Source organism: Trichoplusia ni, chromosome 10 (assembly GCF_003590095.1).
Source record: "Trichoplusia ni isolate ovarian cell line Hi5 chromosome 10, tn1, whole genome shotgun sequence".
NCBI classification, from domain to species: Eukaryota; Metazoa; Arthropoda; class Insecta; order Lepidoptera; family Noctuidae; genus Trichoplusia; species Trichoplusia ni.
The window spans coordinates 5,207,759-5,224,992 of NC_039487.1; the positions used below are offsets into that span (position 1 = coordinate 5,207,759).

The following is a 17,234-nucleotide window of genomic DNA, read 5'->3' on the forward strand; positions in this document are numbered from 1 at the left end:
TATTTCTATAGAGCCGCCAAACGTTTTGTTATTTGTAGCCTTAATAAATCATTTTGTAGCAACTCCAGAAATGTTGACATATTTCGTATTTCTGGTCTGATATATGTAGCACTTGGCATTGGAGTGCGCGAACTCGACATACTAAACAACATCTAAAAATACAAACTATTCAGAAACGTAACGAAGAGTAACGAAAAATCGAAGAAAAACACAGAATTTCAGATACAATTTTATTACAAAATAGAAATACAAAAACTTAACAAAACAGATGCAGTCTTAATTATAATTACAGTTCGCTCATTTTGATGGAGTTTCAACGTTGGCAACGTCCTGCCTGACTGGTCCGGTGTGTGTGATGGGGACAGCCCTCTCTCCAGTGACCGCTTCAGATTTCTTAGGAGCTACAACTGTTAGAATACCATCTGACGACAACCTTGACTCCACGAGATCAGGATCACTTTCCTCAGGCAACTTGAACCTCCTAACAAACTGCCTCGAGACGTAACCGTGCTCATCCTCTTTCTCCTCATGTTTACCTTCAATCACAATGTATCCATTACTGGTCTTCACTGTGATTTCATCAGGAGCGAAGTGTTGGACATCCACGTTGATCTGACATTTGTCTTTGTCGATCTTGACTGTTGATCCTGGTTTAGGCCACCAGGGTTGAGCTCCAGCGATTAGCGGGCTCAGAGGGCTGACAGCAGCTGAAGCGATGTCTTGAGGCGTGAGTGCTAGACCGAAACTCTGGTCTAACAAACTCCGCGGGAATTGCGGCAAGTCGTAATTCAAGAAAAATGGACGGAGAGGCATTGTGTTATCTATTCAGCGTATCTTTTTAGTCTACGAGAATAGGATCGCGTTCCGTTTATATATGAGCGAGGATGGTGAGTCACCTTTGGCAAGTGTTTCAGTATTTAGAGCGAGAAAGTTCCCGATGCATTCGATAGTGACGTTTGAACGTTGGCGTATAACATTGTATCTTCATTAAACTTTGATAAATATACGTGTTTTGTGAGCGCGTTTCTGACGCGTGTTTAAACAGCTTGTTATTGTTAATGATGGTGTTACTGAATGAAATGTAGAACATGCTTTATTTAAAAAAAAACTTACTATGGAATTTAATTATTGTGTCGCGGAGGGTTTCACAAACATTCAAAATAATCATATGCACAAAGACAGACTGATCCACGAATGCGTTTATCTTATGCGGGGAATGAACCCGCGACAAGTCGCGCACAGCGTGTTTGACGTGGTGACCTCAACCACTCGGCTATCCGTCAAAGTTTTGTGCTTGGTTTTATTTCTGGAAACATTTATTATCGGCTTGAAATTAATGTCCCAAAGCTGGGCAAAGGCTTCTTGCCAATATGGAGTGAAAAAAAAAATTGTAACCATTTGGCTTTGATTTTCGTTGACCTGTTACTTAAGCTTCAAAGTATTGGTTATTTTTAAATACACTTGCACTCAATGGTCGTAACGACATGCCAAAATGTATATACACATATCAATCATAATAAATAGTAAATCTCCATAACGGTAAAAACACCCTCTCTAATCTACGAGAATTTGTATGTACATAATCTAAATCTATTTAAATCTATACTGTAAACAAAACGCCTACGAAGAAATGCTGCGAACGTCTTCGTCTCGCTTTAGAAATTATTTTTAGATCGGATCAATAAGTGCTTGTTGCACGTAGATAGTTTGTGACTATATCTAGGTTTTGTACGAGAGCAATGAACTGAGGTGCAGACGGCAGGGCGCTGGGGTGGGTGAAATATGAAACGTATAAACTCGTTTATTTGATGTCGACAAATGAACCTAACCCTGTATAGATATTAAGGAAGGATTTAATCAACATGGTTTTTAATAGAATGTTGAAATTTCTCAAACAATATTATGTATTTTAGCTGAAAAGCTGCTAATTTATTTGTGGGATATACAATATGTTAAGTTATTTGAAGATCTACAAAAATAGTTTTGCTTCAGTTACCCTTTTTTGTCTTAATAATTCTTTAGTTTTAAAATTTGTCTTAATCAATTAATTGGAAGGTCTTATACAATAAATATGGATTTCAGAATTTCCTCACTTATAGATACTTCTAAAACCAAGGAAATGAAAAATATTAAAAGAACACAAATCATAAAAACGATTCTTTATTTCGGTCTAGCCTTGACTTTTGGGAAGGCGCTACAGTAAGGCGCCCCGGGCCCTACTCTCTCATCAGGCTTCGCTTCCACTTGTATCTGCTTCCTATCATCTTTTCCATAATTAATAGGCACAGACACAGGTTCTAGAGGTAGCGAAGCTTCATGGCTAGCTCTTGGAGCAACTATAGTAAGCACACCATCAGTGGAAAGTCTCGACTCAATTTTGGAAGGTTCACAACCATCGGGTAACTTGAATTTTCTCACGAATTGCCTCAAAAGGTATCCTTGAGCTGTATTCTTTTCTTGTTTCCCTTCGATCGTGACGTATTCTGGGTGAGCCTTGACTTTCAGTTCGTCCTTGTTAAACTGTCGTACGTTCAATGTCAGTTGAAACCTATCTTTGCCTATCTTGATGGTCGGTCGCAAGCTTCTTGTAGTCTTCACTGGTGTGTAGTATGGTGGGCGGATAGCACTAAATGTCAATAACGGTTTAAGAATCATTTTTTGATTTTTTTTTGTATATTTTTATAAATTATTTTTTCATTTTGTTTGATCTGACATGGTTTGTCATTTTGACATAATACTTTTTTGACGTATTAATACATGTTTAAGCTTTTCGGTTCAAGGAATTTGTTGCGTGTCCTTCGAATGTAAGGAGGTTAATATGACCCTCCTTTCTGGATAGCGTAAGCAGAACGTTTTCTGTACTCTGTGTGTGTATCTGTGTACATGAACTATTAAATAAATAAATAAAATAAATAAACGTTGTCATATTATAATAGGTACCATTAAGAATACTCTTTTTGCAATAATAATAAAATATTATTATTAGTTTCCATTTAAAGATTTACTGGAAGGTCGCATCTAATTAACCTTAATATATAAATCTCAATAATATCAATTACGATCGTATTGCATTCCTTTATTTGCTATAAACATGCTATACAGGCGTTGTGATTAAGTAGCTTGTCTTAAATACCGCTCACATAAAATTGGTTTAAGTATTATTTGCTATCCGTAAACGTGCAAAAAAACATTAGGAACCCTTTGAAATGCGCCCCATAATACTCAATTACTCTTTAAATCGTAATAAAACGAACGAAAAAATAATATTGTCTCCGAAGATTTCGCCATATTACCACTACTCACTAATATTGGTAAAATCAAAAAAAATATATATATATATTTGAATTCTTATTATTGCCTTTAATGTAGTTACTTTTTGCCATGTTTCTGGCCATATATCATAATACTTACATTTTGAGTTTGATACTTACTGTAGATGTCTCTTCCTTCTACCTCTGTACAAAACTATTGGGTTTCAGCTTCCAAGATTATCGGAATAATCTTTTAAATTAAGGGACTGCATTTGTTTTATTCTGGTTACAAGTTATATGTGTATTATTCGCATAACTAGCTATGCAAGGGTGCATTAATCACAAATTCTTTAAAATAGCAATTGCTCTTTGCGAATATGCGTGTATCATGTAAAACATTAGCAATAGGCGTTATCGCAACATTGTTATTCGAAACTGGAAATCTCTTTGATATACTGGTCTAGATATTTATATTGCTTTGCTTTGTCTCATAAAGGGTTGAATAAAAAACATTTTCAGGAAGATATTAATAAATAAAGTTTAATAGCGCACTTAAAACTAAATTACAAATGAATCAGTCTTAGACTAAGCTTAGGAATGCGAAAAAATAAATGCTAACGGACTAGATGTGTACCACAGGCAGTTCACTTCTGTTCCTCTTCGGCCTCGGCGGGGGGCGGAGCACCCTCGGTGGCTTCCTCAGCGGCAGGCTCGGCCGCAGGAGTCGCGGGGGCAGCCTCCGCCGGTGGGACCGGGTTCACCCCGGTCACACCCTGGACAAGATGGAAATGTTGTCCCGGAGTTGGAACGTAGGTGGAGTTGTAGTTGTCGGGCCGGGGTATGTTACCCTCCAATTTGATTTCCTTTCGAATGGGCCCTGTTTGGGTAATTTGAACTTTTCTCTCTCCTGTAGCTGCTTCAGGCGTCTTGCGAGGCGCGATGATGGTGAGGACGCCGTCCGATGAGAGGCGCGACTCGACGTTCTCGGGCGCCACGCCCTCCGGCAGCTGGTAGCGCCGCACGAACCTCCGGGTGATGTAGCCGTGCTCGTCCTTCTTCTCCTCGTGCCTGCCCTCCACAACGACGAAGTTACCAACGGTCTTAACATTCAGCTCGTCGGGAGTGAAGTGCTGGACATCCAGATTGATGGTCATCTTGGTCTTATCGGTCTTGATGTTGGAACCGATTTCGCGGTCGTAAAGGCCCCTGTGGCGCCACGGCCGGTAGTAATCCTCGGTTTGCAAAGGATGCGCTATGTTGGTCAGTATGTCATCGGGCATGATGGGCAGCCCGAAGTCCTGCTCCGCAAGTCGGCTCGGCCAATGATAGCGCTGCGGCACGTACGCGCGACGTAACGACGGATGCGGGTGCGCGATGTGAGGGTGACCCTCGCACCCCACTAAGAGTGGTAGCAGAGACATGATCTCCAAGATCAACCTCGGTGTGCTTGAATGATAACGATATTATTCAATGACTGTTATCGCTTCGATAGCTTAGATATTAAGTGAGCGCCGGCCGGCGAGCGCGGGTCATATTTATAGATGCAGGAGAGCGCCATCTGGTGTCGAGTAGGATGAACACAATTAATCCGCTGGCGCACACTATTGCACGTTATCACACGCACACAGGCGCGCGTCGCTTTGTCTGGGCCGCCGGGCTTCGGGGCGGGTTCGTGATTTTTCGGGAAGTTCAACGACATTAGGGTGTGTATGTATGTAATGTTTGTAAACAAGTCCGCGGATCTGTTGAGTAATCTTCGTTTACATAATTTTGTACATATGGCTATTTTGGTATTGAATATGGTAGCGTTAAAAGAAATATGATTCTGGAATTGAATACAATTAGGTGGGGATTGGAGATAGGCAAATTTTAGAAACAAGTTTTTCAACCAAATAAATTTACTAATTATTTAATTAATTTAATATTTTTTTGTTATTATTTACGAGATGATTAAGTACTTGAGGGCGTAATATAACGGCTAATTGTGGTTATCAACCGGTTCTTTATAAAATGATCGTTCGGAACTGAATTGATTCGAGGATAAACCAGGTTTAATTAGAAACGGCAAATGGGCGAAGCCTAATCCGATCAGATGACAGAAAATTATCAGTGCTTTCTCATGTAAAAATTCTTTCTGCACTTAAATTTCAACCAGGGCAAATGAAAATAGAACTGAAGTTAATGTTGAGCCGAGTGGGGTCGAGTAACGGCAATGTATTTTTTTCACAATCACAATCAGGCTGGCTAATTCGAGGCATTTTCTTTAACCCCATAGATCTAAGGCAACGGTAAATTATAATTTTAACAATAATTAGTATCCTTTACATCCCAAATACAAATCCCTTCATCTCGCAAAATCATACACACCTCAATAGAACATACCATTTAAAAAACAAAAACAAATAAACCAATTATAAAATAACTCAACCCAACATCAAAGGGACCTGACGAGGGGTTGAAACACAAATCAAGTACATTCACAGACAGATTTCATATAAAATAACTATACTATAAATATAGTCATACTGTCTGGCTGTATTGATCGGGTAATATCTCTTTCCAACTCAGGTAAACTCGTAAATAACCTTTCACGTAGACCGGACATAGTTACAAAGGCCTGCATGCTGTATGCTGTATTAATTTATGGATGTGTGCAACGAAACTGTCATGGCCGACCCCCTTTGATCACTCATAGCTCAATATAGGAAATTTGGCTGGGTATGTCGTTGGCTCAGTGGTGTGAGAGGCGACATACGATTGAGGTTTGTAATGGACGTATGAGATTATAATTTTTTCTTTGTGTATCAAGCAGTGCCCCAATTCTGCTATTTACAACGACCGATGAATGAATTAAATTTTTCTCAAAATTACAATTTTCGTATTTTCTTAAGCATTTTTCTGCACAATAATTGTAAATTCAGTACGGGATGGTACACTCAAAGTGAATACAATTAAGTTCCAATTATTGTATTGACAAAATGCTTGGCAGACCATTTTCTGAAGAGAAATGACTACCCAATGGTTTCTAAAAGGATGATAAATTTATTTTGTTGTCAAAACAGTTGACTATCAAAATGATTGGTTGACCACAAGTTTTACAACTTGTTAATGCGTTTATCAATAATTCAAACCGTCTGATTAACTACTTATGAATTGATCAGCTGTTTGGGAATCGGCTGTATCTCCAATTGATCTAATAAAATTATTAGATACAATGATACTCTATATAGGTACCGTCGAATAACGATTCTGTAGGAACAAATCTTAGAGACCACTTTTTTATAATGTTGTTAATAATTTAACAAAAGTACTACGACATTTAAATTCAAACAACTAAATTATGATTCAATTGGACACACTAGAATCATTAATGAAATGACCAACGCCTTAATTATCGTAGTATTTAACCGGTATCTAGAAAAAGTATTCTAGAACGAACGAGCGTGACGCGTGACGAGATATTCCATGATTTATTTTTTGCTACCTACCTACATGATTTTATTATCTTCTCTACAATACATATTTGATAAGTCCTTAAAAGGTAGAGACATATTGAAATATTAGCTAAATATAGCTAGGGAATTGCCGGTCCAAAAAAACCTTCACGGAAGAATTCAAAAAAATATTAGATTTGGACAACCCTTGGGTTATGAGATATAGGTAGTAACCGCTTCTCTGACATAACAAAATATGCAAATTTAATTTCATACAAATCGGTAAAGCCGTTACAGAGGAGAATGATAGCTAACATTATGACATGTATAAGATAGAGTATTAAACGTAAAAATGGAAAATGAATGGAAGATATTTTACCCGTGCCTATCTAGCTACATATAATAAGATAGAAAATGTAGAAACGCGAGGAAACGTCCAGAAAAACTGTCCGATATCGATTTTGTAAAGTCTGAAAATTAATTCAGTTTGGCCTATTTATTCTGGACTAATTTAAATGATGATTAACTACAATACTTTGATTTGCAATTTGAAATTATCGTTAATGAGAATGTTGACTATTTAATGTCCGTCGTTTAGAATAAAAGGTTATAGACCATAAACTACACGTTAGGTAAAAAATGTTTAAGTAAATATTTCAACTTTTTTTTTGTTTTACTCTAATTCATAGATATATTATTGACGAACTATTTTCAATAATGTACACTTAAAATAAGTACTCAAAAACGAAAAAAGTAAGGCATCAAAACTACTATACAAATAGTTTAATACAATGAATAACAAAAATCCTAAGATAATACTTTTTGTTTACCACCAACCTACTTACCTGCCGCTCCCACAATTCAATAGATGTCGTAAAAATATCTAGAAACGGAACAAAAGGAAGAGTCCAGAAACAGTCTGCTTTTAAACTTTGTATACAGGTCACAGTAAAATGAATTCTATTTACTTATACATTCTGGTTAAAGTTCCAATGAATCTTTCATTATCAATTATAATTATTTCAATTTTCTAACAATGTTAATTGACTAACGACTGAGGTCTAGACTATTATAAAACGTTTAGAATTTAATCATTTTTCTGCAAAACAATGTCGGCGGTAATTTGACTTTCATTTGTCACTTCTAATGAATTATTTACATTGTCATTATTATCAAGAATAATAGTTTCAATTTTCTTGTTAATTGGCTAACTACTAAGGTCTAGACTCTAGACTATTAATTAGAATTAATCATTTTTATTCAAAACAAAACAATGTCAGCTAGAATTTCATTAGTTCCAGAAAGACGCAATATAATGCCAACACTCATTCATCTCATTTTGCAGCAAATTTCGTATTTTTCTCGAAACCTTGCATAGTTACAAAATCAGCCCGTTCCTCTATCGAAATAAATAAAAAACTCTTTCTAAATCAACGCAGTTCCGAACCTTAATCACATCACTATCTACCTACCTACTATTTCCTAAAAAACTAATAGATATACGACAATAATTAAAATGAAACAAGTCTAACTCCAAAACGTTTAACCTACCTAAATCGGTAAATAAGATCTATAATCGTAAAATGACATAACGCACCGCGTCAAACAACAAAACATTAAAACCTAACCTACGACAACATTTCATTTAAAGCGCAAATCTAAACAGACTTTGCTGCTAAAAAACATGGTTTTTTACTAGAATTCCCCTTTTAAAACCTCTACAAATCTCATTTAATATGTTTTACTACATAATTGTATTATTTCAGATCCTTAAAAGCGACCTTCTTATAAAGAAAATACTAGATTTTATTGGAATATGTAACATTGTATGGAATAGTATAGACCGAGCGTGGAACGTTCTGGGCGTTTCTCGGCGCTACTCGCTCGTACGTTCACCCCTGATAACGTCAGCCGTCAGGGCTACACAATGCGCGGCTCGCATTTACTTTCGCTGACAGAGATAGTGTTATGCTCTATTTATCTGTTCATTTATTTTGGTTAAGTAATGTTTTTCTGTCTTATGTAAAAAAATATCATACCATTTTTCGTCAATCATGCTATGAGAAACGGTTTGACGGTACAAGTATGGAAATTAGCTTTGATGATGATATTATGCCGAGTTTAGACGAACTTGTTCAATTTAATACACAGATACAATAAATTTATTTTCAGAATGATAACTACTAAAACAGCAATATTAACTTGCAGAAAATTAGTAAATAAATTACAAAACATAACTAGAATAACATATATCTGGAACGTTCATTCCACGTTATCTGGAAACAGAACACAAAGCGACCCCTCGTTTGTGCTTCCCTGTGTGACGCAGCTGACTAAAATTATCCTTCGAGCATTTTCTACTCCGTACTAGATGGCGCTGCGGCGGGTATATAAACTCGAGCAAAGCGCGGCAAAGGCATTCAGTTGAAAAACAAGCGAACTCTCAACAAGTGAACTTGAAGCGCTCTCACAGCTCTCCAAGCGATACACTGCGATCTACTGCGAATATATCGGAGTTATTATTTGAAGATTTGAAAGAAGATTTATTGAGAAAATTCGAAAAATGTCTCTCATCCCGTACTTCTTTGACGACTTCGGCTTCCGCCGCCCTCGCCGCCTGATGGACCAGCACTTCGGGCTTGCCTTGACACCTGAGGACCTGCTATCAGTTGCTGCCGGACCTTTACTGAGCAACGACTACTACCGTCCCTGGAGACACCTGGCTGCTGCCGCGAGGGACGTCGGCTCCACAATTAAGGCTGAGAACGACAAACTACAGATCAACTTGGACGTCCAGCACTTCGCTCCCGAAGAAATCTCTGTGAAGACAGCTGACGGGTACATTGTAGTTGAAGGTAAACATGAGGAGAAGAAGGACGAGCACGGCTTCATCAGTCGTCAGTTTGTGAGGAGGTACCAGCTGCCGGAGGGCGCGGCGCCCGAGAACGTCGAGTCGCGGCTCTCATCTGATGGAGTCCTCACCATCACCGCCCCAAGGAAGGTCCCTGAAGCCATCAAGGGAGAGAGGAAGGTCCCCATTGCCCAAACAGGACCAGTCCGCAAAGAAATCAAAGACCAGAGCAACGGAACGGAAGAACCGAAGGAAAAGTAAATTAATGTGTTTTTTTTTGTGCTGCTGTGTTACTTTATATTATGTGTGTGAGTCTCAACTATTCCAAATATTATGGCGGTGCCATTTAAGACTGTTATTGTATTATAAATAAATTTAAGTTTCAGCTTTAAAAGTTTGTTTTATTAAGAGTACCCTCGCTGTTTGAGAAGTATTCATTAAATTGTTAGATTATAATTTTAATTCGTTGGTAGTTTAATTTATTATTTTTACTTTGACTAAACCAACTTCATAAAAACTTGAATAATAAACTAAGAGCTCATTGCGAAATAATCTCATAAATATAACTGTTTAGAAACATACACTTATTCAATCAAAATATTCTTATGCTCTGCTTGCGACTGACTAATTTAATTAATAGAATGTCTGATCACACACTCACCCAAAATATCCATCACTCAAAATATCTGATAGATAATCTAGACAGACTGGAATTTTCTAGAAAGCATCAAAGCATTCCTATCTATCTTGCCAAGCGTCGCATACCTTTATATGAGATCTCTGAGTGATTAACCGAAAATAAACTAGCGAATTTCAAATGGACACAAATCTACACAGCCAAGACAGTATCTGAAAGAGATTATAATAATTTTTGTTTCTATTTTCACTTTAAAGCAGGAAAATATTATCTTCTAGTGTTGTTGGATAATCAGAGGAATTGTTGTTGTTAACTTTTTCTGATCTTTTAAAAATGATAACAGCAATTACGAGTATATTTTCAGACACAAAATCGACTTCAACTTCATTGTCATTCTTTCTACAGATGTAGGGTTCATCTGTAACAGGCCCTGGCAGGTTCAGGCATTTTCCCATGTTTAGGTTTGAATATTGATCATGGTCACGCTTTAGGTCGTGAAGGTTCGTGATTTCAGATTCCAACATTTAGAATCTAGGTTTCCTCACGATGTTTTCCCATTAAGAAAGTAGTACATCATCTTTTTAAAGTTTCGAACCTGCACCTTGTGTCTACAAATCCAAACATAGAACTGCAAGGGAACGCCTGTCACCGTCAAAGTCGCTGGGTATTTTGTAACCGCACAATTATGCATCCATCGTAATAAGTATCGCACTTTTGTTTAATTGGCACTCATATTTTTTTAAATTACCCTCATAGGCCCTAAATATTATGTGTCTGAACCTCACCTAGCTGACAAATAACAATATTTTCTTTGCAATCGGTTAAAAGTATAGGTAAAGAAAAAACACAGTTGTACGAATCTCTTTATTTAGCTACAACAAAATGACATAAGACCCCGTCAGCTGACGACGTAAACAATACAATAATAATTATTACATTATTACATGTTTCAGTGTATAAAACAATTGATAATCTTTTAGAAGCTCAGTTACGCATATATCACTACAGTGCTGTGTATTCACATTTTTTTTATTAAATTTATTTATTTAATCTTCAATATCGGTTTGGAAAACGTAAAAATAAAAATATATTTTCTCATTTTTGTAGAAGATTTTTTTTTTTCAGAAAAAATAAACTTGGCCTTAACATATTGACAGACAGCTTTACTTTTTTTATTGCTCAGTTTTAATTTTATTTCGAAAAAGATTAAGCTTAGACAGGCTTGAGTAAAGACGTCGAAATTGTCACTTGTATAGATCTAGAAAATTGAATAACAAATAAAAAACAGATGCTACCTTAAAAGTTAGGACGGAAATTTATTTTTCTCTAATATTTTTTATTGTGGGCTGACAAAAATATATTGAAGTTCCCTTTTTAGGGTTTTTTTAGTCCCAAACCGATATTAAATTACTACTTTCATTTGCTATACACCGAGACTAAGATAGTCGTTGACACCGTAATATAACTAACACACACTTATCAAGCGAATTTAATAAAAAACTTAACATCAATATTTATTTAAATAATAAGAATAAAATTTAACCAACAATAAAAATATAAATACATTTTACATTTAATATTAATTTATAAATAAATATTTTTGACAAATAAATATTTTTTTATTTAATAAAGATTATTCAATTAAATATTAAAAACAAATTACACATGTTCGTGATTGTATCTTTGTAAGAGTTTTAGTTCGAGTGCAGATAGTTAATAATTTTCATTTTAAAAATTATACATTTCCAGTGTGTACACTATTTTCTATCTTATTTACATGGAAGGCATGAGGCATGTGCACTAACAATATTAAATACGATGTCCGAAATAAGGACATTATTATAATAAAAACATTCAGTATTCTATTCTAACCAATCATTAACAACGTTGAAAATGTACAAGTAAAAGTAAATTTTACAGAAAAACAAATGAATATAATTTTTATACGACACCTCTACAACATAAGCCGTATTATGAGTTTTAAAATCATGATTGTTCCAATTCAAAGGAATAAGCTATTATAAAATAGCCTTTTATGGATCAGTCATGGCTTTGATTCTTCGCAATACGGCCAGAAGTCAACATTCAATTTTAGAAATATTTTTTTCTAATTTCTCTTGTAAATTTATATTATAATATAACTACGTCTTTGTCCTAATATCTAAGCTACATAAGATGTACGCCATTTTGCTTTGCAACATCTAACGCTATAAATACAATAGTATAAAATTGAGCTTTATTGATATGTCTCGTTAACATTTAATTTCGCAAATTTGATATGTATCTGTTTTTGAATCACAATTTATACTTATCATATAAATAATGTTGGAAACTGATGACAGAATCATTTAACAATATTTATTTATTCAAAACAATTTATAAATATACATATTATTATTTTTATAAAGTGAACTCTAAGAAAACTTAAACATAATAATATTTTAATTTAATGTGATCCAGTAAATACAAAACATTTTTCATTAATCTTAATAATATATTTATTTTTAAATAATAAATATTTTTAATAATTAGCTTTTTATTTTCTATGATATTTATTTTTATTTTAAATAAATATGTTTTCTAAATTAAATACTTGCAGCGTGTTGTGCTATCTGAAGCAGTATCGGGCCAATGTTTTTAACTCAATAAAGCTTTGGCCAATTCTTGTGATATTTTATTTTATGGAAGAATAAACACATTCGTATTTTGTGTTCTAAAATTACTTTTTAGAGGTATTTGATAGAACTTTGTGTGATATTTTTAGTCTATATTAATTGTATTTTTGTGTTAAAATTCGATTATAACTGAAAGAAAGCAATTAAGTATTTTGGTACTCACTTTCTTTAAACATTTTAGTATTTTTGAAGTACACATTATAACGCATTTGTTGCAAGTTATTTACTTAAAAATATGTTATTATGATATGTTGCATATTTTCACGCTTTACCATTTCACACGGTACTAGTCCATACAATTCGCTAAATTAATTTCAAAAAAATAAACAGAAAGAATGTTGTCCTTTATAACGTCTTTTACAAATAATAATATGACAGTTTTAAGATTTCGTGTCATATAAAATTTGTTTTTTTATTACCTGGGACACCACCATTACCTTTCAAATTAGAGTGAGACTCGTGTCTTGCGCCTCGCACCCACAATGCCATTTTCAATAATAATTAAAAATCTGTTTAGACTTGACGTTAAACAAAATGCTCTTTATTATAATGAATAGATTAGTCTGGAACTATCTGCGTCTACGAAAGTCCAGTACACCAAGTATCTAAGCAGCGGTGTTGCCAGTTCTAAGAATTGTCCGAAAAGGGTAAAGCCTTTTTTAAGAATAGCAACATTTACTAATTTTTGACATATCAATCCCTGAGGAAAACCACGGATTAAATTACTTTATAACTTGTAGGTAATATTTTTTCCTGTTTGATACAAGTTTTGAACATCGATCAAGATATAACAAGCGAACCCTTTACGTGGAAACTAGAGAAAGTTTTATTATCTGGCAACACTTAACAGTCGAACAGTAATAGATAACTAACACGTCTATTCATTAAGATTCTTTTAGAACATAAGAACTCTATGTCTACTTCAAATTAAAGCTTTATTTTTTACCAATTTACATTACATTTTCTATAATGTGTAATGTTCCGGAAAAACATTTATCTAAGTGTCCCCTAAATACAATTGTTTGATTTTGGACAAAACTTAGCAAGCTTTTATAGTGAAAGCTATAAATAAATAATTTTTTTTTTATTAATAAATCTAAGGTTCTATTCATTATTTCCCATACCCTTTCCCTTAATCGGTTAATAAATAGGTTTTTTAGTAAGTTCTGAATAATGCAAAATAAACTTTAGTCATTTTTTTTTATTTGTAAAAAGTTTGTTATAGTGATAGTAAAATAATTTTCATCCAATGAAAAAAAAAATAACTTTAAAAACTAAATTTTAAAACTTCAATAAAATTTTATTTGTTGCATACCTTTTAATTTTGATAGATGTCGTATAATAAAACTGCCTATAAAATAATATAGAAAATGCGAAACGAGAATATTTGCTAACATATTTTGGTAAGGCGTTATTAATATTTTCATTCTTCGAATGTTTTATAAATGGCTATCAAGATAAAAAGATTTTTAATGAATTATTGCATAATTTGTAATTTGAACTTTTTTCTGACTGTATAACTTCAAAAATAAGATTAAGAATAAAAATTGTTACAATTACTAAGTTCTGTCCAATCCCAAACATAATCTAACGTGCATTCACATTGATGGATATAGATACCTAAGTACAGTCACTAACTAAAGGCGATAAACCGCTACTATCTAGTTAGGGAAACAAAGACAGAAAGGTTTTATGCTGCAGATATTCCTTTAAAAGATAATAAAAGATAATTTTCTAAAGAGTATCACAACCTACCTGTTATTTCTAGTGTAGAAAAGGAAAAAAAGGATGAGAAAATTCTTGATTCCTTGACGCCAAAATTTTGCGTGAAGTAAGAAGGTTTTGTTGGAGATCACCTTTAAGTAAGTTTTGTGAGTGAAACACCACTACCTTATGTAGAGAATCCTTCCACTTTCTCAAAAACAAGTCTTGAAAGAGTTGTTTTTGGGCGTTAAACCAGCAGAAATACAAAAAATATTCCATACCGAACGAAATATAGTTTTTATTTTTCTTGGAAAAAGTAAATAATAATTTTATCAAACAGAAACCATTCTGTGTTGCCGTATTGAAATATGGAATTTGAAAAAAAAGAAGAAAACGACGATATCCGCAGCACTAAACATTCTACTCTACCAGAGAAACCAACCGAAGGTCTAACAGTGTAAAAGGCGTAATACACTTATTTACAAAACCCAGCCTTTAAGATCGACCTACAAGCACCAGTTACAAGTCGAAAATAAAACGAATACCACTATGATATGTTTAGTTATTCATGTCAGTCTTCATACTACTACTAGAGTCAGTCCTAGGCTAACGGATTTTACAATCCCATAAGAAGAGGACGCGATTTTTCCAAAAACAAAATCACCAAAAAGCTTCATCGAATCATAATAAGTACATTCAATTTCGTAGTACACATCTCTAGAAAAATATTTAGGTATAATTGCATCAGCAACAAGTTCATTAAAATTATTAAATATTGTAATACTCACAGCTTTTATGATATGTATATTTGTTTATAATTATATACATCTACTTTACTTACGTCTAGATCGTCGGTGATATGTTTGTCTTGTGCGTCACCTAAAGCAAGTGCATCGTGCCGATTCTCAATGTAATTTACAACATCTACATTACTAACAATAAATTCATCGTAACATTTCAAAATAGATACAAATTTGATATGTTCATTGGAATATTTCTCGAAAGGAACGAGGTCTAAAACGTTTTGGGTCGGTAACCCTTTGATGCTTAGTTTATTAGTCAATAAATTCGAGAAACAATTGACGAAACGCTCGAAGAATAGGATAGTTTTTATGAAGGAGATTGTTGAGTTGAAGTTGTAGAGAAAGGTGATGAGAATAATGGTGATGTAGAGGATGGTGATGGGCCTGTGGAGGTGATGGCGGAGCTTGGCGGGGTGGGGTACACGACGTCCACTTCAGCGATTTTGAAGATCGACAGGAGAAGGTGTGAGGAGATGTCCTCGTGCTGAGAGTGATACGGGATTTTACCACCTTGAGGACGTCGATGCATTCCTCCTGAAAATTATTTAAACAATGGACAATGGTTAAATCAATACCAAAAAAACAAAAATATTGGAATTTATTAGGATTGTAACTAACGTATTTTAGTTGAATAACATAATTATTCCGTATTTTTTTATATCATGCTTTGCAATTCCCTTTTCACTTTCGGAATTAAATCCTCTTTTATCTAGTGCTGTTTTATTAACAAACCCCTAAATCGAAAGCCATGGAACTCTTTTCATATTTTGTATAATTTAAATCAGTCCTAGCTCCAGTACCAGGTAGAATTACCTTTTCTCTATCAAGTAGCGCCTCCCCGGCCTCTCGCAGTGCCTCCTGCTCACGCTGCGGCACGCTCGCTGAGATGATTACATTCTCATTGCTGATGTTGAATAGAGTCAGCGTGCAGTTTGTCTGAAAATATGAATATAAACTGTTAAAATACATCTGCAAAAAGTAGAAGTTGATAAAGAGTTTACAAAAAATATTAATTTGTATCGAACCTTTTTAAATGCCGCACTAACTATACCTATTGTTCTTGTCAGTCAATGTGTGATGGTACACTTTTTTGTTATTGGTTTTTCTTGAAAAGGTCAACAAATTATAAAGGATAATAAAAATATTAAATTTCTAATAATTAGATTAGTATTGTGTAACGTTTGTAGAAATGAAATACGTTCAGGTTGCTTTCATGACGTCACAACTCTTTTGATTTCAATACTTTATTCCATTCCATTTATATGGAAACTCACCCCCTCACTGTGCACAGAGTAGAGGTACTGCTGCAGTAGGCGGACAGCGTCTTCAGCCCCCCAGCCCGGTGTGGGGTCGCAGCAGAGCTTCGTCCACTGCGCTGAACCGAGGAGCAGGTATACACCTTCTGGCAGCTTGTATTCACCTGGAAAAACAAGTTCGGTTTCTGGACATAAATATATTTTAAGTATGGCGTTAATAGAGTAAATTTTCGAAAAGGGCTGATTACTTTCAAAATAATTATTGATTTACGGTCATTCATTTTGAAATTAAATTTTGTTATGGTGGACTATGTTGATGCAAAATTACCTTTAAAAATTTGATAAAATAAGTGGTGGCAAAATTTTCTTTTTGGAAAATAAAGATGTTGCAATGTTCGACACTAATCTGCGCTTTGTAGATTGTTCTTGCTTTTAGCACAGCTACAGAGTTGGTTTTCAAAACTCCATTCGAAATCTTTGTACTTATCACTAAAAGAATTGATAAACAAAAATCTTACCAGGATTAGGCCTCATACAGATGAAGGATCCAGAGTAGCAGTAACAGCGCCCCCTATAGGCCTGGTAGGCGGGCGCGGCGTGCGAGTAGTGCGCGAGGCGCGACG

At 34.7% G+C, this 17,234-nt stretch overlaps 4 protein-coding genes and 1 pseudogene across 4 annotated transcripts; 1 reads left to right on the forward strand and 4 right to left on the reverse strand.

Annotated features, from left to right (window-relative positions):
• Positions 1 to 216: 216 nt before the first annotated feature.
• On the reverse strand, positions 217 to 856 carry LOC113498116 (protein lethal(2)essential for life-like). Its single transcript, XM_026878053.1, has one exon. The coding sequence runs from the start codon at positions 811 to 813 to the stop codon at positions 298 to 300; it is 516 nt and encodes a 171-aa protein (XP_026733854.1). The 5' UTR covers positions 814 to 856; the 3' UTR covers positions 217 to 297.
• A 1,288-nt stretch (positions 857 to 2,144) lies between these two features.
• On the reverse strand, positions 2,145 to 2,744 carry LOC113498141 (protein lethal(2)essential for life-like). The gene has a single exon (XM_026878081.1). It carries the CDS (start codon positions 2,653 to 2,655, stop codon positions 2,161 to 2,163), a length of 495 nt encoding a protein of 164 aa, XP_026733882.1. The 5' UTR covers positions 2,656 to 2,744; the 3' UTR covers positions 2,145 to 2,160.
• Positions 2,745 to 3,746: 1,002 nt separating this feature from the next.
• On the reverse strand, positions 3,747 to 5,091 carry LOC113498137 (protein lethal(2)essential for life-like). Its single transcript, XM_026878076.1, has one exon. The coding sequence runs from the start codon at positions 4,670 to 4,672 to the stop codon at positions 3,896 to 3,898; it is 777 nt and encodes a 258-aa protein (XP_026733877.1). The 5' UTR covers positions 4,673 to 5,091; the 3' UTR covers positions 3,747 to 3,895.
• Positions 5,092 to 9,092: 4,001 nt separating this feature from the next.
• On the forward strand, positions 9,093 to 9,930 carry LOC113498138 (protein lethal(2)essential for life-like). Its single transcript, XM_026878077.1, has one exon. The coding sequence runs from the start codon at positions 9,249 to 9,251 to the stop codon at positions 9,795 to 9,797; it is 549 nt and encodes a 182-aa protein (XP_026733878.1). The 5' UTR covers positions 9,093 to 9,248; the 3' UTR covers positions 9,798 to 9,930.
• A 5,732-nt stretch (positions 9,931 to 15,662) lies between these two features.
• On the reverse strand, positions 15,663 to 17,232 carry LOC113498177 (annotated as a pseudogene).
• Between the last annotated feature and the right edge of the window lie 2 nt (positions 17,233 to 17,234).